The sequence below is a fragment of the Vulpes vulpes genome, chromosome 4, assembly GCF_048418805.1.
Source record: "Vulpes vulpes isolate BD-2025 chromosome 4, VulVul3, whole genome shotgun sequence".
Lineage (NCBI taxonomy): Eukaryota > Metazoa > Chordata > Mammalia > Carnivora > Canidae > Vulpes > Vulpes vulpes.
This window is the reverse complement of record NC_132783.1, coordinates 108,818,862-108,838,792: the sequence shown is the minus strand read 5'-3', so window position 1 is coordinate 108,838,792 and position 19,931 is coordinate 108,818,862. Positions and strand designations below refer to the sequence as shown.

Sequence of the window (19,931 nt, the reverse complement as noted above, 5' to 3'; positions counted from 1 at the left end):
GAGAGGCAGAGACCCAGGCAGAGGGAGAAGCAGACTCCTCACAAGGAGCCCAAAGTGGGCTCCATCTCCAGGTTCACGCCCTGAGACGAAGGTAGACGCTCAACTGCTGAGCCACTCCGGGCTGCCCTCTGCCTGAGTTTAAATCCAAGTTCAGTCCACTGCTAAAAGGCTTACTTGACTATTCTTGCCTCATTCATCAAATAGGGATAATCAAAGTGTCTACTTTGCAGGGTTATTTGTGGAGAGTAGAAGGAGATAATAGGTATAAAACACTAGAAGAGCTGCCTATGGCACATAGTATATGTTAAATCAACTTATCTAGTGATATAATTTATTATATATCATGATATAAATTTTATATTAAAGGGATTCTAGAATATATGATATCTGCTCAACATTTAAGCAGTGGTCAATAGGTATAAAGACTATCATTCTTAAGGGAAAGTTGAAGCAGCCCATCAGGAGCAGGTCTCATTACAAAATCTACTAGGTAAGGGGATTTTTCTCTAGTTCTCAGGGCAGGCAGGGTTGAGGGAACAGCTACGTTTTGCTTCTTTCTAGGTGTGTCATCACTGACATGGGAGAGTGATAAAGTGGTCCCTATCCTCCTTCAAGCCTTTTGGCAAAGTGCTCTGCTACCTAAATATGTTAAAGTTAGTACACACATTCACTGAAGAGGATCCAGCTACCATTTGAAATGGTTCTTCCTAATTGAGAAAATGGCTTAAAATCACTGTTATGGAATGTAAGCTAGTTAAAAGGGAGCATCAATTAAGGATCTTTAATTTGGGCAATAAACAGGTAAGCACAATTATTAGCCAGTCAATGATACCCTAGGCTAGTGCTTTCAAACTTCTACTATGTGTGGCAGTCACCTGGGGATCTTGTTAAATTGCAGATTCCAGTTGAGTTTGGGGCAGAGCTTGAAATTATGCATTTCTAACAAGCTCTCAATTGATGCTGAAGAGGCTAGTCCATATATCATACTTGCCATAGTAAGCATTTGGTTGGTACTGGGAAATGATTTGACACATGTTTTAGTAGAATTTAGGATTCCGTGATTTGGATAATAGATAGCCAGGAATATGTTTCATCTGAAATATTAATTGGAAGAATTTATTTCTGATTCTTCGGCTTTGGTAATTTCCATTCACCAAAATAAATGGCACACCTCCTCTTCAGGTATTAAATGCCTACTATCCATCTTGGAAATCCTTTTAAAAAGAGACTTCAGGTCATCAGAGAGAAAATGGTAAAATTTAATTCTCTCATAAAGTACTTTGATCTGCTCAGCAGAACTTAGTATAAGCCTAATTTTGGATTTCTTCCCTTTTCTCAGCAATGGGATGTGGGAATAAATATTTCAAGAACAGGTCAATAATTTTGTGCGTTCAAAGATTGCCCATTATTATAAAAGTCTAAATTGAAAAAAAAAAGTTGGCCTTGTCCAAGTTGAATTCTCAGAAAAGGATTTTGAAAGCAATTCTTTGGCAACCTTGAGAATGATGTGGTATGTACAGGAGAAAGATACTTAAAAAAAAAAGATTTTATTTATTCATTCATGAGAGACACACACAGAGAGAGAGGCAGAGACACAAGCAGAGGGAGAAGCAGGCTCCATGCAGGGAGTATGGGACTCGATCCTGGGACTCCAGGATCACACCCCCGGGGCCAAAGGCAGGCACTAATCCGCTGAGCCACCCAGGGATCCCAGAGAAAGATACTTTCGAGAAGCTCTTTTATGTTTATAATTTCATTTGAACCTAGATGGAAAAGGGGAGAATGAATTGCCTAAGTCTTTCTCTGTTCCTGCTTACCTTCTGCCATCCTGTGTCCTCCACAACTCAGTTTAATTTTCCTCCCAAATATTCATAGGAATGCTAAAATTATTGTGCTGAAAAATACTCCTGAAAACTTTAAAGAAAGTTTAAAAGGTCTGTTGACTGCAGCTTCTCAGAGACCTTACTCCGTTAATGTACATTGGACCCTACAAGAGGGGTCCACAGGTCAAATCCCAATCAGATTTGACCATGAACCTTGTTTTACAAGAACTACCAGTACAGATGGGTGGGAAGTTTCTAGAAATCTCTTTTAGTAAAAACTCTTTGGTGAAGGTCTTATAGCCACTAGGGGGTTTAGAGGGACAATTAAGAAAATCCATTGATACTTCTTATTTAAGATAGCAAATTTCCATTTAAGATATCAAATTTCCAAACAAACCATATCTGTAGATGCTCAAAACTTTCTCTGAGACAATGGCAAAATTTGCTACTTCTGTTCATCAGAATTTTCATCTGTAAAATGAGGATAGCCATATCTACTTCACAGGGTGGTTGCAAGGACTAAAAGACAATGCATGCAAAAGTACTAGCATATGTAAGAAGCACAAAGATAGTAGTTTTGTTCATATTATTGAAAGTGTTTTTTGTAAGCGCTCGAGGTGACACCTTCCTTTTTTTTTTTTTTTTACAGGTGTTCAAGGAGTGGTAGGTGGTAGGTTCATGTGAAGATCATATAGGGGAACATTTAAAAAATATGCATGACCAACCCCTACTCAGTCCTAGTGAGCCATAATTTAGTGATAATGGGGAAGAATGCATGTATATTTTAAAAGGTTTCTCCCTGTGGTGATTATGGTACATCATGAACACCTGTAATGTATTTGGAGCAAATCCCTAAACTGTGATCCTATGTCTCTTGCAGTAGTCCTAGAGTATGTTTCTTGGAATAAAAGTTTTCTGTGGTTAAATGTTTAGAGATGCTACGTACTAGTACCTGTCCCCTTTCCTCGTTGGGGCTTATGAAATTACCTGAGAAGTCTGGCAGTACTATTTGAAATATTTGAAGATTTGTAACCTATTATCTTCTGCTTTTTGATTTTACAACATATATTTTTCCTGTAATTCTCATCAATGTTTGTCCAACACATTTGAGAAACGCTAGAGTATAGAGTTAGAAGAGAATTCTGCCTATATTCAGAGATCTTTTTGCATGGACGGAAGGGAGATGCAAGGTAGCAAAGAACAGCCCAAATTTCTCCTTTTCAGGGACCTGGCTAAGCCTACTTTTATCCTTCCCAGCACATCTTACTTATAGGTTGAAAGAATATTGAAAATGGTAAAGTGTGCTTTCAAGTAAGCATCTCTGGGTAAACTGGGTAATAGTCAAAGGGCCAGGGAGATGAGCTACTATGAACCTTAAGAACTGAGACTTTGGACAAACTTGGCTTTGAGTATTGTTCCAACATGTTCTGGCTCAGTGACCTTGGACAGGTCACTTAACCTCTCTATGCTTCTTTTCCTTATGTGTATAATGGGGACAATAATAGCCCTACCTTATGGGGGATTTGTGAGGATAAATGAGATAATCATGCAGAGCCCTCAGTAAGGATTTAATAAAAGTGCATCATTATTATTATAACTATTATTATAGTAGTGGAAAAACACACTTAAGCCAAGTGAGGGGGAGAATAAAGGAACAAAATAGAGAACACCTAAAATCTTGAAGCTCAAATAAATAAATCTCTTCACAAATGAACTTTTTTTTTTTTTTTTTTTTTTTTGTAAGTCATTATGCCAAGTACCCTGTGAGAATTCAGGGTTAGAGTTTGAGAGATGTTATTAAATTGCCTGGTCTACTGCACTGGAGTGTGAATGACCCTTTCATCTGGCTCTTCATTCCAATCAAATCCCAAACTATCTGACTAATTAACATACAAGAAACCGTTTGGGAGTTGTTGCTAAAGACAAAAAGAGAAGTGGCTGGTTGAAACTCTGACAACACAGTGCTGCCAGAGAGAGAGTCAAGAGGCCTCAGAACAGTGATGAGGATGTTAGGGAGGGACTGCTGAGGGGAAGATTTGTAAGCATCATAGGCAAATACAAGTTTCAATTCTCCCAGAGCTTTGTAAAAAAAAATGAAGTAGAATAGAAAGTCTCAGAGTGATTTGCATGTAGTATGGCTCAGATGGCAATTCTACATCTCACACACATCCACATGCGTTATGTGTGTTAATGTGTGCATGTGTTCAATAGTGTGTATTTCTTATTCTGAATTAGGGTTAAAGAAGCTTAAAAGCCTCTGATCTTGATGGCATACCACAGGGCCCTGAGCCAAGAAATAGCTTGCTGTGCATCTAGAATGGCTTTGTGAACTTTCCCCTGATCCTGCCCTGCTTGTTTGTAAACTTTAGGTTGATTTGGTGAATGTGGTAAGGAGAAACAAAGGAGAGAAAATTCAGAATCAAACACCAGTGCAGTGGCTGACTCAGGTGGAGCCTGGAGACCAATGGAAATACTGAACCTGTGAAATAACAAGAAAAAGCAGATGGCAGCAATGTGGTCATGGTGGTTTATATGCCCAGGATAGTAAATATAGCCAAAGTAGCAACCACAGACCATGTATTGTGGGCCTACTATGCACCAAACCCTATATTTTGTTCCTATCTTTATCTCTTTTGAGTTTCACAGCAGAACTAGGGGAGAACTATGTAGGGATGACAGAATAGACTTCTGAGGACTGAATCATTCATACCAAAGTGATTTTGTGAGAACTGCTCATCCAGTGCTTGGAGAAAGGCAAAGTGAGATATGACAAGTTGTCTTCTCTCAAGAAGTTTCAATCTAGATAAGTGAACTCTAGCTCATGAGAATCTCTGAGGAATGAGCACTTGCCTTCTTTCCACTAAATCCCCTGACTCATTTAATTTCTCTCCCGCTGAAGGCTGGGAGAGTGAAGAAACTGATATATTTGTATTCTTTTCCATGGGCAGAGGAAGATTCCAGATTGAAAATCAACGCTTTCAAGGGGAACTTTAATTGAAAATTGGAATATCACACCCGGTTTCAATTTATCAGCACACATTGTGTCTGAACGCCATTGACATTCACTGCCAATTACTGGTTCCTTACTATGTGTCTACCTTCATGCTAAGTAATTCCTACACCTGTCTTTTAGTCTTCAGGATCACCCTAATATAGAAGTACTATTTTTGTATCCATTCTCCAGATGAGGGAATAAAGATGTGAGAGAATAGTAACTTGCCCGAGGTGAGAATGCTAATAAATGGTGGGGTTGGACTCTGAGTTCAGTTCTGTCAGCTTCCAGAGAATGGGCTCTTAACCAGCAAACAATAATGACTTCTCTATGATATTCACGGCACCATACATGTAAGTGTGGGGGTTAACTAAGTGTTGATGATCATTCCTTATTTCTCAAGGAGGGAAAGTAAGATGTACACAAGTGGAAAAATAGATAACAATACCTTCCTATAGCTTATGCTGGAGTCAAAGTAGTATTGGAGAAGATTCAGAGGGAGAAGTGGAGGGAGCAGAGCTGTGCAGGATGGGCAAGGACTGCATAAGCACAGAAAAATGGGTTAGTCCCATTTAGTCCCATTTTTCTACCCTGTTCAAGGGTAATTGAACAGATATTAGACTCCTTGGTTTAGGGCAGAGACTACAATTTCCTTAAATAGAGTGAGCCCCCATTTAGGAATTTTGAGGCTTTCAGTAAGTTATTTAACTTTCCTAAGCCTATTTCCCTATCTGTGATAATGGGATGATACCCATCAAAAGCCTTGCTAGGAAGATTAACTATACCTAAGGCTTGAGAAAAGGAGGCATCTCCTACTCTCTCCTCTAGCCACCAGGTTAAATTCAATTTTCCAGTAGAGTTGGCTTGCTTCTTCCCTTTGACCTCACCTTTGAAGATCTTAGAAAGAGCCTTACCTGCTGTGAGAAGCCCTTCACAACACGTCTTTGTTTGAGGTTTGTCTCTCCATCCAGGTTGGCAGTTTCCAGGTGGCAGATCCCGCTGGGGTCTGAGGAGAAGAGGAGGAGTATGTCTGCTGGGATGATCTCATTGCACTGCATTTGGATGAAGTCTCCCACACGCACATCCTTCCAGCACTTCTGCACGTAATTCCTCTCTTTTCTTGGGTGGGAGAACAACAGTGAGTTTTAAGTTTCTCTAGAAAATTAAAAAGTGAATGGAAGAAGGTCCCACCTGTGCCTAAACATCCCCCAAGCAGCTTGTCACAAGACTGTTTGGTATTCTATCTTGCCCCAAATGATCACCAAATGATCATAACTCTCTAGGAAAGCAAAGCGTGACCTATAGAATCCCACTAGCAGAAGATCTGTCCTCATCATTTAGAGTTTTGATTGACTGCTGGATGTAGACTAGGTACTGTGCCCAGCCTTGCTTTCTAGTAGAAGAAAAAAATTAAGGGAAAAGGTGACTACATAATCATATTATTCTAGTACTCTTAATATACATCATTTTCCAGATTAGTCAGTTATCACTACAGAAAGCAGGATTGCAAGGAAAAATTGTTTAGAAAAAATTGTTTCTGATTAGGAGAGAAAAGTGCAGTAGGAAAGTGAGGGTATACACCATTGTGTAGGAAGATGTGAGGTGGTGCTGAAACAGAAAACTCTGGGCAGTCAGGAAATTAGAAAGATAGCACCAGGAAGTTTAACAGGATGGGTCCCATAATGCTCATAGAGTCAGAAGGCTAAAGAAATCTCAGGAAACTATGAATTTTCTCTTCCTACCCAATTTGTCAAGCAGATAAATAGTGGCAGCAATAATCACAAATGTAGCATTTCTACTGTGCCAGGCACTAGTGATAGTTAATACTTTATTTGCATAATAATACCCACTGGAATGGATATTGTTAGACCCAGTTCACAAATGAGGAAATTGAGGGTCCAAGAAAAATTTCCCAAAGTCTTATAAAAACAACTGAAACCTGAGTCCAGGTCCATCCTGACATCCAACTCCACAGTTTTTACTGCTTGGAGATCCCACCTCCTCAAAAATATTCCCCTGTCTCCTCAGGTCTCAGGGGGTATGGCAGTCTCAGCTTTTACACCACCAGTGAAAGGACTCCCTACTACCCAAGGGAGCACATTTCATTTTAAGGATCTCTCATCTTAGAAAATATTCCTTCTACTTCACCAAATATTCAGCTAGATCTGCTTTCCTGAGCAATGTGATCTATTCCATCTTCTACCATTTTATAAATATTTTAAGACATTCATCAAATATTTCCTGAAGCCTTTTTCGATTTGCCAAGTCAAATTTAACTTTCCAAGTGCCCTTCATTACTCTTGTATGATAGTTTTAATACCTGTCTTAAAGGGTGGGTGTTTTGTCTAAGGCTGTATTTGGAAATGTTCCTCTTTAAATATGGGATTTGGAACCCAACCAATATTCTACATGTGGTCTTTTCAACCAAGCCCAGCTGGTTTGCAGCTGGATGCCTCTGAGCCCAGCCGTGGCTGTTTTTCTCCACCGGTGTTGAGCCCCTCTGGGCAGGTTATTGCTTCTGTTTCTGTTGGAATCTGGGTGTCCTGGCGATGACAAGACTACTCTTTCACAGAGAAAGAGATATGACTGGAATTTTGCTTTTCTCTTTTGACTTCATAAAAGTCCCTAAGGAGGTAAAGGACTTGAGGTCTTCTTTCCTACTTTGGTGCCCTCCAGAGAACCCCAAATAAGCCTTCCTAAGACTCCATTGTTCTTGTCATAAAATATCCATGAACAGGACTCCCCTAATCCCCTGAAATGAGTGTGCTCTCATCTGGAATGCCAACTAAGGGAAGGTCTGATCTGAGTCTATAAAATAATCAGAGACATTAGTATTGGGGAGCACCTTGCCATGATAAAGACCCAAAGAATTCTGTGGAAATTCCCATGGCTCCAGAAAGCATAGCAAAGCAGCTACTCGTACAATCAGTCCATGGGGAATATCATCCAAATGACTACTGAGACCATTTCTCAGTATTTAAGGGCAAATATATCTGTAGCATTTTGGTAATGGTGCTTCTTTCCATGGAAGGACATTTAACAGGTTTCTAAACACTTTTTGATTCCATCAGCTTATTTTATCACTTATTTTTCCTGTAAAGAATGGGGACAGCCCCCCCCCCATATTTTTTCTCAATGATATTTCAGAAATATACTTATCTGTTTATGGATATATTTAGGGTAGATACTCTTCCATCAGGAATGTGAATTTTATTATCAAATAATTCATGGTCTTTCTGTTGATTCAGGGAAGGATTTGTTTTTTCTTCATAGTGGCCCTAAGAATACCTGTTAAATGTTCGAGTATAAGGCTACTTAAAGGAACTGGAATGGCCCATACTCTCCATGGGAGAAGGAATCTCACAGGGTCAGAGAAAGACTGGCTTTATTGCTTTTGTTGTTGTTCTTTTTGAGCGGTGCTTAATACAAAACAAAACAAAAAATTCCTAAATATTTCAGCAAAATTACTCCAAGGAATAAAGGATTATTGCTCAACTTGTCCCCCTTCTTCTCTACCTCCCCATTTTGACTTCCGTGTCCTGTCAGATGACGCCTTTAGGCATGGTGGGTATCAACTGGTTGCTATAATCTCAGCATTATATTTGGTATTTGAGATTGGGTTTAGGTGAAAATGCCTTTAACTAATTGCCAATACTTCCAGAGCACACTGGTTGAGAAGATTTGCAAGTGCTGGTTGGGATTGCTGCAAACAGAGGCATATAAGAGGCAAGGCCAACATACCTCCATCCACAAACACTGAATCTCATTCTTCCCCCTTATAATAAAGGACTCCAATGCTTATTATGGGATCTGAGCTTTAAGGTGATGAAGATGGAGGGTTATGGAGATGTGCTTATGGTATATACGCAGTCACTTCTGTGAGGTGAGCTAGATTATTGTTTTGTCAATTCTCATTGTGGTGATAGGTATAATGAGGTCAGAGGAGCCACCCAAGATGCTGTAAGTCAGATCAGCCTCTGACTTCTATTATTCCTTAGATCTCAGGAAAGTCACTGCCTTTTTAGTAATAATCACTTCTGTCTTTCCTTTAGATTAATCCTCTCATCCTTAGGATGACATGTGGCAGTACAGAAACATTCCTAGTCCCTCTTGTAGGCATACCCTCCATAAGAAAGACTGCCCATCTTCATGAGTGTGCTTCTCAAACAGAGGCACACACCCTATTATGTGTGTCTGGGATAATGAAGCTACAGAATCAACATGACTTTGGGATGTTAGTTTTAAAAAACATGTTTTGTGTGTATATGTGTGGGGGAGGATATGGTTTAGTAATTTAGCTGGCACATAATTTGATGGATTATATTTATATTAATCTAAACATTGTTATGTTATAGAATAAAAGACAGATTTTAAATGAATGTTTGGGAATAAAAAAATGAGACATCAGGGTAAAAAATGAGACATTTCATTCTATCATTTGGCCACTTTGTGCTGGTCTCTTTATCCTCTGGGGTCCATTTTGTCTCCCCAATGTCAGAAGTATGAGTATGTCTGTGGAAAAGGCAAGGATGCACAGCCCAAGGGGGTACAACCAGAGGAGGTGATGTGTGGCTGAACTCAGTTGACGCGGAAAAGTGGCGTGCCCCTGCATCAAATGACACCCAGATGTGGCCAGCAGCTGGCTGGGTGCCACCTGAGGAAGTCATTTGGAACGGCTGCCTCAGGTGGATGAGTCCATACGCTCTTGATCACCTCCCTGCTCAGTAAGTCACACCTGGGAACCAACTGCTATTTTAGTTTCATGGGATGCTCACTGCTGTTTAAAAATAAGACAAATCAACATGGCCTGGGACAAAGACTCCATCTGGCAGATTCTGCTTCGAGGAGAAATTAAGTGGTGCCGTGCTAAATGGCTTTCCGAGAGGAGATGGGGCTTATTAAGAGGGAAATAAACAGCAAGAGAGGTTTGTAACCAACTGGATGCCATGGGGAAGCAGGTGAAAGGGGGAGGAGAGAATGCTTAAGGCTCCATTTCTCAAGTGTGTGGATTTTACAGAAAGAGTTTCAAGGAACTAGAGTAGAGAGGATTTTTCAGGTTTAGTTGTCTGTGGACTTTCTATTCAAAACAGGATGATGAGCTGACCTTAGCTATCCTTCTGGAAGCTTGAATGCTGGATATAGAATGGTCAGCATTACTACCCCAGGGTGAAAGAGGAATGCTAGGGAGAATCAGTGCAGTATAGGGGTTAAGAGTGGGTTTGAACTCCAGCTTCACAGCTTATTAACCATGTGACTCTGGGCAAGTTATTTAACCTCTCAGAGCCTTTGTTTTTTTCAATTGACAGTAATATGTGCACTTGCCTCAGAAGGTTGTTGAAAGGATTGATGACATGATCCAGGAAAGGGACTGAACTCAGGCCTTTGCATTTAGTAAGTATTCAATAAATACAAGATTCTTTGATGATGATGATGGTAGTGGTGGTGACAACAGTGACAACAATGATTATTAATATCATGGTTAGTGCTAACCCCCTGCTCTTCCAGCCCCAGCATTCTCCTTCATGCAATTGGGACACCCATTTTATGCCCATGATTGCATTTTATGGCTTGGGCCCAGGTACACAATATACAAACACAGGAAACTCTAAATATTGAATCCATTACCCCAAGCTCAGAAAAGAGGGATTTAATCCAGCCAATTGAAGACTTAGGGCTCTGGCTACTGGCACAAACTCCCAGAAAAGTATATCCTTAAAATCAATCCTGCCCAGCATGTTCATTTGCAAATGTTAATAGACTGATTTGAAAGTTTATATAAAGAGGCTAAAGTCCCAGAATAGCTAACATGATATAAAGGAGAACAAAATTGGAGGACTATTACTACCTGACTTCAAGACTTCAAGCTAGAGTATTCGAGACATTGTGGTACAGGTGAAAGAACAGATAAACAGATCAATAGAACAGAAGACAGAACTCAGAAATATATATGTAATCTTTGACAAAGGGCCAAAGACAATACGATGGAGCAAAGATAGTCCTTTCAACAAATGGTGCTAGAACTGGACACCCACAGACAAACAAATGAATTTAGACACACATCTTACACCCTTTCCCTAAATAACTCAAAATGTATCATAGACCTAAATGCAAAACACAGAACTATAAGACTTTTAGAAGTTAACATAGAAAATCCAAGTGACCTTGTGTGTGTTGATGACTTTTTAGATACAACACCAAAGGCACTATCCATGAAAGAAATAATTGATAAGCTGGACTTCATTAAATTTAAAAACCTCTGCTTGGCAAAAGAAAATGTCAAGAGAATGAAAACACAACCACAGACCAGGAGAAAATATGTGTCTTACAAAACACACATCTGATAAAGGACTATAATCCAAAATATATGAATAATTAAAACTCAACAATAAGAAAATAAACAACTCAATTTAAAAAATGGGTAAAAGTGCTGGACAGACACTTCATCAAAGAGGATATACAGTTGGCAAATAAGCATATGAAAAGATGCTTTAGATCATATATCATTAGAAAAATGCAAATTAAAACTATGTGATACCATTACACACTTAATAGAAGAGCCAAAATCCAGAACTCTGACAACACAGAATGCTGGCAATGATATGGAGCAATAAGGACCCTTATTCATTGCTGGTGGACATGTACAATCGTACAGCCACTTTGGAAGAAAGTTAAATAGTTTCTTACAAAACTAAACATATTTTTACCGCATGATCCAGTATCATGCTCCTTGGTATTTACCCAAAGGAGTTAAAAACTTATGTCCATACAAAAACCTGCACATGGATGTTTATAGCAGATTTATTCATAATTGCCAAAATTTGGAAGCAAGCAAGATGACCTTCAGTAGGTGAAGAGATAAACTGTAGTATATCCAAAGAATGAAAATATTAATCAACACTAAAGAGAAATGAGGTATTAAGCCACAAAAAGATAGGAAGGAACTGTAAATGCACATTACTAAGTGAAAGAAGCCAATCTGAAAAGGCTACATACGGTTTGATTCCAAGTATATGACATTTTGGAAAAGGAAAAACTGTGGAGACATAAAAAGATCAAGGGTTGCTAGGGGTTGGAGGGGGTAGGGTGGGGAAGGATGTAAAGGCAGAGGGCAGAGGACTTTTAATGCAGTCAAACAATTCTATATGACACTATAATGATGGATATGTCACTATACATTTGTCCAAATGCACAAAATATATAACACTAAGAGTGAGCTATAATATAAACTATGGACTTTAGGTGGTTATGATGTGTTGTGACAAATGTAGCACTCTGATGGGGGATGTTGAAAATGAGGAAGGCTATGCATGAATGGGAGCTAGGGATATATGGGAAATCTCTGTACCTTTCCCCTGATTTTGCTGTGAATCAACCTAAGACTGCTCTAATAAAAAATAAAGTCTTAATAAAAACAACAACAACAACAAATCAGTGCCAAAGGGATTTGATGGATTTCCAATTCTACTCATATTACTCAGGTAAGGATACTGAGGCTAGGAGTGACATGGCCAAGGTACACAGTCACAAAGTTTGCACTGGAACCTCTACTCTTTCCATGGTGCTAAGCAAGAGGACCAATGGCCCTGTGGCTGGCTCAGGAATACTTGTAATACAGAATTGTTTTGCCAGTCTTATGCTGAGGTAGAGGCAGTACTGGAGAGTGGTTAAAAGCTTTGGAATAAGGCTCACCTGATTTGAAACCTGGAACTATGGAACTATCTCTTACATGTGGTATTGCTTTGAACCCACTGCTTAACTGCCTGACCCTCAATTTATTCATCTATCAAATAGGACAGCTAAAATACATTCTATAGGTTATAGTGAGAGCTAACAAAAATAATATATGAGAAGTGTTTAATGATTACACAGCAAATGGCATTTACTGCTGCTATGATTATCATTATAGTTATTTCAGCTTGGAGCAAACAGGGTCACTGCTGTGGAGACAGTAGACTAGAGATAGTGTAATTGTCTGTTTTTATGAACTCATATGAATGAGGTGCTCTTTTTCTTTCTTTCTTTCTTTTTTTTTTTTTCCTGTGGGAGGAACCTGGCAAGAGGGTGTAGAAGATTTGAAACGGGACAAGGGATAAAGGGTTGTGTGGCCTCTGTCCCTGACCTGGCCTCAGGAAATGGAACAGAAGCTAAAGCAAAGCAGTTATGTTAAAGACAGCCTAAGTCTGGGTAGTGAGTACCCCCTGCCTGGCTATTCCTTGCCCTCTGTATCCACCTGTCAGCTACAGACCCCAGTGATAGGGCTTCAGGTTTATAGGACCAAGAAAAGTACCAGAAGGGGACAGTGGAGGCCAGAGGAATGGTAGGATACTTTGATTTCTGGCTTGGCTGGAAATACTGAGGGACACAGTGATATTCCTTATATCTAAGTATGCCTAGGCATATCTAGGAAGGCTTGAAATTAGGGTGGGACGACATGTCCCAAATCAGCAGTTTGGGGCTGAGTGTCACTGGGGTATATGTATTAATGTGACCTCACCCAGGAGCCAATGAGGCTTAACACAACCAGTCATATTTGTTATTAAAGTCCTTCTTTATACTGAGAGTCTCATTTTGTATTGAAGCTTCAAGGAGTTGTAGTCGAACCCTTGACTTCTTTGTGCACATGATTGTGACACACAGAAAGCAGAAAGGAGCTTGGAATGGTACAAAGCAGTGATGGCCATGGAAACACCATGCTTAGGGGACACAAGAGTCACAGGTGTAATCCATCAAGGTCACATTCACAGAGTATGGAGGCATAAGATATTACCCCAAATGCCCTCCCTTGAGCCTCTGCAGATCCAAATGCTACCTTTAACTTTCGTTCTTTGGCACTGAGCATCAGTGATACACCTCTCTTTGCCCCATTTTCTGGCCTATTGTGGTCCTATTTCCTAACTGTTTGGTGTATCTTTTACTTTCAACAATATTATAAGCTTGTGGAGAGCTAGTATGACCCCGAGCCTTATATTTCTGTTACTACATAGGGTCTGATGGGGTGTTTAGTGTATGGAGAAGTGTTCAGTAAACATTTAGGAACTGATTCTGTGTAGATTTGTCTTGAACATGAGGCAGAAGAAGGGAAGTTTTTCCTAACCTTTAGCCATTTTAGCATCTAATCTATCTTTTTTTTTTTTTTTGTTATGGACTCACCAGAAGAGACTTCTGATAATATACAATATAACACAACACAACACAATATGCTTATCTGTCTTGGTCCATCACTTAAGATACATTACTATTTAGCTGCCTGATAATGAAACAACTTTTATTATTACCATTATCTCCATTTCATAGATGAGAAAGCAGGCCCAGAAAAGTTATTTAAATTATGTAAGGTCACATAGATATGTCTACCAGAACATAGAAGTGACAGGCATGGGAGCTTCATGGCTTGATGTGGTCTCTTCGTTCTGTTTGGGAGTGAAGTATGAAGCAGATGAAGCCTCAGAAGCTGGTGACCGAATCAATTGGAGTTGGGATGAAAATAGGAGCCTCACCTTTTAGAATTGTGAGCTCCTTAACAAGCCATAAATCCTCACTTGCCAAAATGTAAGTCATGCCTGTTGACATGAGGGCAGAGCTTCAGGGACACTTGGATTGTTTTATGACTCTTCTACCCATTGAGTTGTGGAGAAGACTTAATGCATTCTCTCCTGAAATGACAAGCTGAATTGGCCTAAATAGTTTATGGCCTTCTGTGAGCACAGGGGAGGTAGTGGGAATAGGGTGGGTACTTGTAAAATTGACGCTTCAGAGCAGAGCCTAGTTTGGTGATGCCAAATGCAGAGCAAAGATGCGTGGGATGAATGCAATGGTCTGCTGGTCTGTAAACTCCAGCCAGTGGTGCTTTTCATGCTCATGCTTCAGATGACACTAGATGTTTCTCTCTTGTCTGCATTTTTCAGATTCTTCCCTCAGGCCCATTTTGCTATGTTCAAGAGCTTGGAGTTCAAGTTCTTTAGCTAAAGAGTTTGTCTTCTCTTGTGTGGTTTCAAATGCCAGGCAATGGCATTTCTTCCTTAATCCTCTTGGGTCAAGGTCATGGCAACTCCTGGCTAACAAGACTATAGAACCCTCTTTGGCAATATTTTAGCTAACATTTTCTGAATGCTACTGAATGCCAGGCAATACGCTAAGCGTTTGACATACGTTCTCTCATTTAGTACCCACAGCAACCCGTGAAGGTAGTTTCAGAGTGAAGGTGTGTTAATGTGTCTTGAGGTTAGAATAATCCTGGCAAAGCCTGAATTCTGTCCTTATCAATCATCTCATCTCCTTTGGGTTTCCCAAAGAGCTGTTACTTAGAGTAAATAATAGTGAAATGGGGCCCAAACAGCTGCTTTATTAATGCCACACAAGGATGATATTCTAATGCATGCTCTATGTTAGAAGCTGGGTTGGACAAAGTGCCCTTGGCTCTGGGCTAATTGAGGCCATCTGGATCATTTGCCTGAATGTTAAGTGTTGGTGTGAGTGGGCTCAAGAATGCCGTGGAAAGGGAGGAGGGAGAAGGATGGCCCAGTTCCAGAGTTTCTCGATTTCAGGTTCTGCCCCATAGAAAAGGGAAAGGAGCATCCAGGAAAAAGATGCTCCCAAGGGAGCAGAGCATTACTTTTTACTACCAAAATAAATGATTCCTCCCTTGTATGTGTGGAGAGTGTAGCATGAAAGTTAGACCCAGGCTGGGCCTGGCATTGGAAAAATGAGAGTTGAAGTCACTGGAAATTAAGAAAAAAAATTACATAGTATGATTTATGGTGCAGACACAGTGTTAAACAATTTATAAAGATGATCTCGGGCAGCCCGGGTGGCTCAGTGGTTTAGTGCCACCTTCAGCCTGGGGTGTGTTCCTGGAGACCCGGGATCGAGGTCCATGTCAGGCTCACTGCATGGAATGGAGCCTGCTTCTCCCTCTGCCTGTGTCTGTGCTTCTCTCTTTCTCTCTTTCTGTGTCTCTCATGAATAAATAAATAAAATCTTAAAAAAAAAAAGATGATCTCATTCCATCCACAGGACACTTAAGAAATAGATGCTAGCAATGTTCCCACTTTATAGATGTTGAAATGAAGGTTCAAGCGATCAAGTCACTACATGTAGTCACAAGTTTAGTAAGTGGCAGTTCTGGGACAATCCTAGGTCTGATGCCAAAGTCCATGATGCCAAGCATCCAGTAAGAGGTCACATTTTAAATGCCATTTTTGAGACTCATTTTTCACCCTCTTTTGCAACGCATTGTATAGTTTATTTCTATAGCTCTGTTATTTTCAAGCCCTTTTGCAAGTCAAACGCACATCTTTTGCAAGTCAAACGCACATCTTTTCACAAATATAACATAGAGATTATGATCACTATTTAAAGATGAGACAAACAGGGCCCCAACTGCCTAAGTGACTTCGCTGAAATCATACAGCTAATTAGTGGCAGACTCAGGATCAGGACTTCTGGTTTCCACATTCTTAGGCTTTCCAATGGGGACTCTGGCATAAAAGGGGACTAACATACAAATAAAAAGAGTTTGCAGGCCAGGCTTCTTTTTTTTCCCAACAGAGCTGGCCATTGCTGGGAAATCATGCCATCAGTGCTATGCTGTCAAAAGGCTGACTACTCTCCTGTAACATCTGGAATTATTTGCCTATTATAGCGGCCACCTGACTTCCAGGAAAAAGAATCTCCCAAGTATTAGCAGAAGAGCCAGAATTTTAAAGTTTCTGAGTCATTCTTCTAAATTTCTGACATTTCTTGACCTGGTCTTTTTTTTTTTTTTTAAGATTATATTTATTTATTCATGATAGACGTAGAGATAGAGAGAGAGAGAGAGAGAGAGAGAGAGAGAGAGAGAGGCAGAGACACAGGCAGAGGGAGAAGCAGGCTCCATGCTGGGAGCCCGACGTGGGACTCGATACCGGGACCCCAGGACTGCACCCTGGGCCAAAGGCAGGCGCTAAACCGCTGAGCCACCCAGGGATCTCTTGACCTGGTCTTTTGATACCAGCATAAGCCACACATAAAATCTTTAGTTCACTCATGATCAGGAGTTAGGGACAATTGAGGCTAATCAGGGAGAGTTAGGGGGCCAAGGAAGCAGACTTCCTAAAATCCCCAAAATGCTGAGGTGTTAAGGAAACCAGATATACGGGAACAAGCCAGAACACTTTGCCCTAAGGTGTGGGCAGGGAGGGTGTCTTGTTTAACAGCTACTTGTAACCAACAAAAAATCACCAGACTCTATAAAGGAAGTAAGCCATTAAAGATGTTATCACCAGTCCTTACTCAATGGTGATATCAGTGGATATGTTAAAAGAATTTAGGTTCCCTGATTAGGCTCTTAATGAAAGACTACAAGCCTTCAGTGGCAACCCCTCTCACTTCTGAGAGCTTTCTCTGTATCTTAGCTTAATGAACTTCTATGCCCTTACTCACTCTCCCACGTCCACAAGATTCATCCCTCGACTCTGAGACAAAGAACTAAGCTCTCCCGTATCAATCAGGCTATGAACTAAAATACGTTCCTTCTGCCTGTTTAAATGTTGCTCATCTTTTGATGCCTCTTGAAATGTACCCTCTTCAGGGAAGCCTTCCCTCAGCCTTGATGTTTTCCACAGGCAGAATTACTGTGGCCCTTTGTGCGTAGGCATGGGACACTGGAACTGTTTACAATTTCCTTGTGATCACTGGACTGAGAGCCCCTGGGGTGTACTCAGGGTCTACCATGTGGTGTACACACACTAGATCCTGAATGAATATTTGAAAACAAATGAGTGCTCAGCTGCTGAGACACTGGAGGGCTTTCATTTCATTATAATATGTAGACAAACCTGTCATAGATCTCTTCGGTTCACACCCCTGCTTCCTTACTGCATGTTTTCTGAATACAAATAAAAATCTAAGCTGAATGGAAGGATAGAAATCTCTTGCTGGGTATGGTTCCTAGATTCATTAAGCGGAGCCCTGGGAGAAACTAAGCTAATACAATTCTGAAGCTAATCTCTTCTTGAAGTCATTCCATAAATCTGATTAATGGGTCATCTTTAGACCACAGGCACAGTCGCTATATTAAAAGAAAATGCTCTAACAGGATTGTAATTCTGTTAACAAGGCTTCTGCTGTTTGCAAAAGGAGTCTCTCACAGTATAAACAAGTCTGGGCTGCATGATGCATGGGATTGGGTTGAGCAAAATTCTAAGGGTTCAATATTCAATTACATGCATGTGTATGCATACACACACACATACAAAGGCATCATTTTTCAAATGTGTGAATCTGAGACAAAATGGGTAGAGCTAATGCTGGAGATATAAGCTTTTATGTTGTTCTTTAAAAACAAAGTGTCCTCTTGGATCTTGTATTCTTTGCCTGACATCTTATCATGTGTCAGTATTTGGCAAAAGAAAGTGTCCTTCAGCATCCATCAGGTAAGATAACTGACACTTACCTAGCATTTCCTAGCTTCCTTTTCTGGGGTCTTTTATAGAATCAATCCACTTCAGAGTTAGGAGAACTTTACTGATAGATAGATAGATGATAGATAAATAGATAGATAAATAGATAGATAGATAGATAGATAGATAATTACAGAATGTCCCCAAGAGTATATGCATCTGTTAATATGTAGAAAGCAATTTACAAAGAGCCTAGGCTCAAATATATTTTTAGATGATGGTATTGAGTACATAGAGGTGGCCTCTCCAATATCTGTTCCTCTTTCTCTTAGAAACTACCTTATTATTATTTTTTTCCCTTTGGATTTTACATTTTCTCTGGGTAGCAGATATGCCTCCAGGGAAATTGTCTTTATGCTGAACTGTGGTTCAGGTAAAGTTTAGCTAGCATAATCCCATCTCCTGCTCACAGGGATTAGTTCAGGTTTGAACATGTGACCCACTGGGGTCACTGAGGTGTAAGGAGCATCTGGAAAGTAAGCCTCCTTGACCTTCCAACAATGCTCCCAGAAGTGCCCTTCTTTTTCCCTTTGTGAGTTACCACATGTAGATATGAAGGCTGGAGCTGCTGCAGCCAGTCTTGCTGCCTGAGGGAAGTCTGCCTGAGGGTTAAGATGATACAGAGGGGACTGAATGAAAAGGACAGCTAAGTGCTATATCTAGAACGAAGACTCAATTATACCTAATCACCTGCCCATCTCAGAGCATTTGTAGTGACTTAAACCAACAACTCTACTTGTTGTTTAAATTTGAGTTGGGGAGGTCCCTGTGTGGCTTAGTGGCTTAGTGCCTGTCTTCAGCCCAAGGCAAGATCCTGGAGACCTGGGATCGAGTCCCAAATTGGGCTCCCTGCATGGAGTCTGCTTCTCCCTCTGCCTGTGTCTCTGCCTCTCTCTCTCTCTGTGTCTCTCATGAATAAATAAAGAAAATCTTTAAAAAATTTTTTTGAGTTGGTTTCTGCTGCTTACAGCAGAGAGTATTTCAACAGACACAGCTGAGTTAAGCAAGATTCCATAGGTTACTTACAGAGGGTCCTCCCAGGACCTTTATTATGCTAATGTGCATTGTTAGATTCAAGAGAAACATCAAATATGTCCTATTTTCCAAATTTATTTGGTTGTAGATTCTGTTCTTTCCCAGCCCATTTCATAGGACAAGATCTAGTCTGACTTCAAGGTTTATAAAAGTGGAAACTGAGATCCAGAGATTTAAATGACTTTTCTAAGGTATTATTAGTTAGTCACAGACCTGGGCCTAAAGTTTAGACCTACTGAATACCAGGCCTGTGTAACTTCAAAGTCACACCCATAGTGGAATTTTAGAAACAAAACAGGATTATAGGGGAAGAGAGGAAAAAATAAAACAAGAAATCAGAGAGGGAGACAAGCCTTATGGACTCTTAATGTAGGAAACAAACTGAGGGTTTCTGGAGGGGAGGGGATGGTGGACAAGGGTAACTGGGTGATGAACATTAAGGAGGGCATGTGATGTAATGAGCACTAGGCATTATATAAGACTGATGAATCACTACCTCTACCTCTGAAACCAATTACATGTAAACTTACTGAATTTAAATAAAAAACAAAACAAACAAAAGAAAACCAAAAAAACCAAAGTCGCACCCCATCCCTGCCCAAAGAGGTTGAGGTTCCCTCACTCAAGATGAATCCCAAAAGA

The 19,931-nt window shown here is 40.3% G+C and overlaps 1 protein-coding gene across 13 annotated transcripts in view; it reads right to left on the bottom strand.

Annotated features, from left to right (window-relative positions):
- Window positions 1-19,931, bottom strand: part of ATP10B (ATPase phospholipid transporting 10B (putative)) — a 252,935-nt gene that overhangs the window by 81,645 nt on the left and 151,359 nt on the right. For 12 of the 13 annotated variants that reach the window (XM_026007667.2, XM_072756707.1, XM_072756712.1 and 9 more), the window contains one exon: window positions 5,730-5,934. In XM_026007667.2, coding sequence (XP_025863452.1) covers window positions 5,730-5,934 — 205 coding nt within the window. The remainder of the gene's footprint in view (window positions 1-5,729; window positions 5,935-19,931) is intronic. The other variant, XM_072756715.1, reaches the window with a different exon arrangement.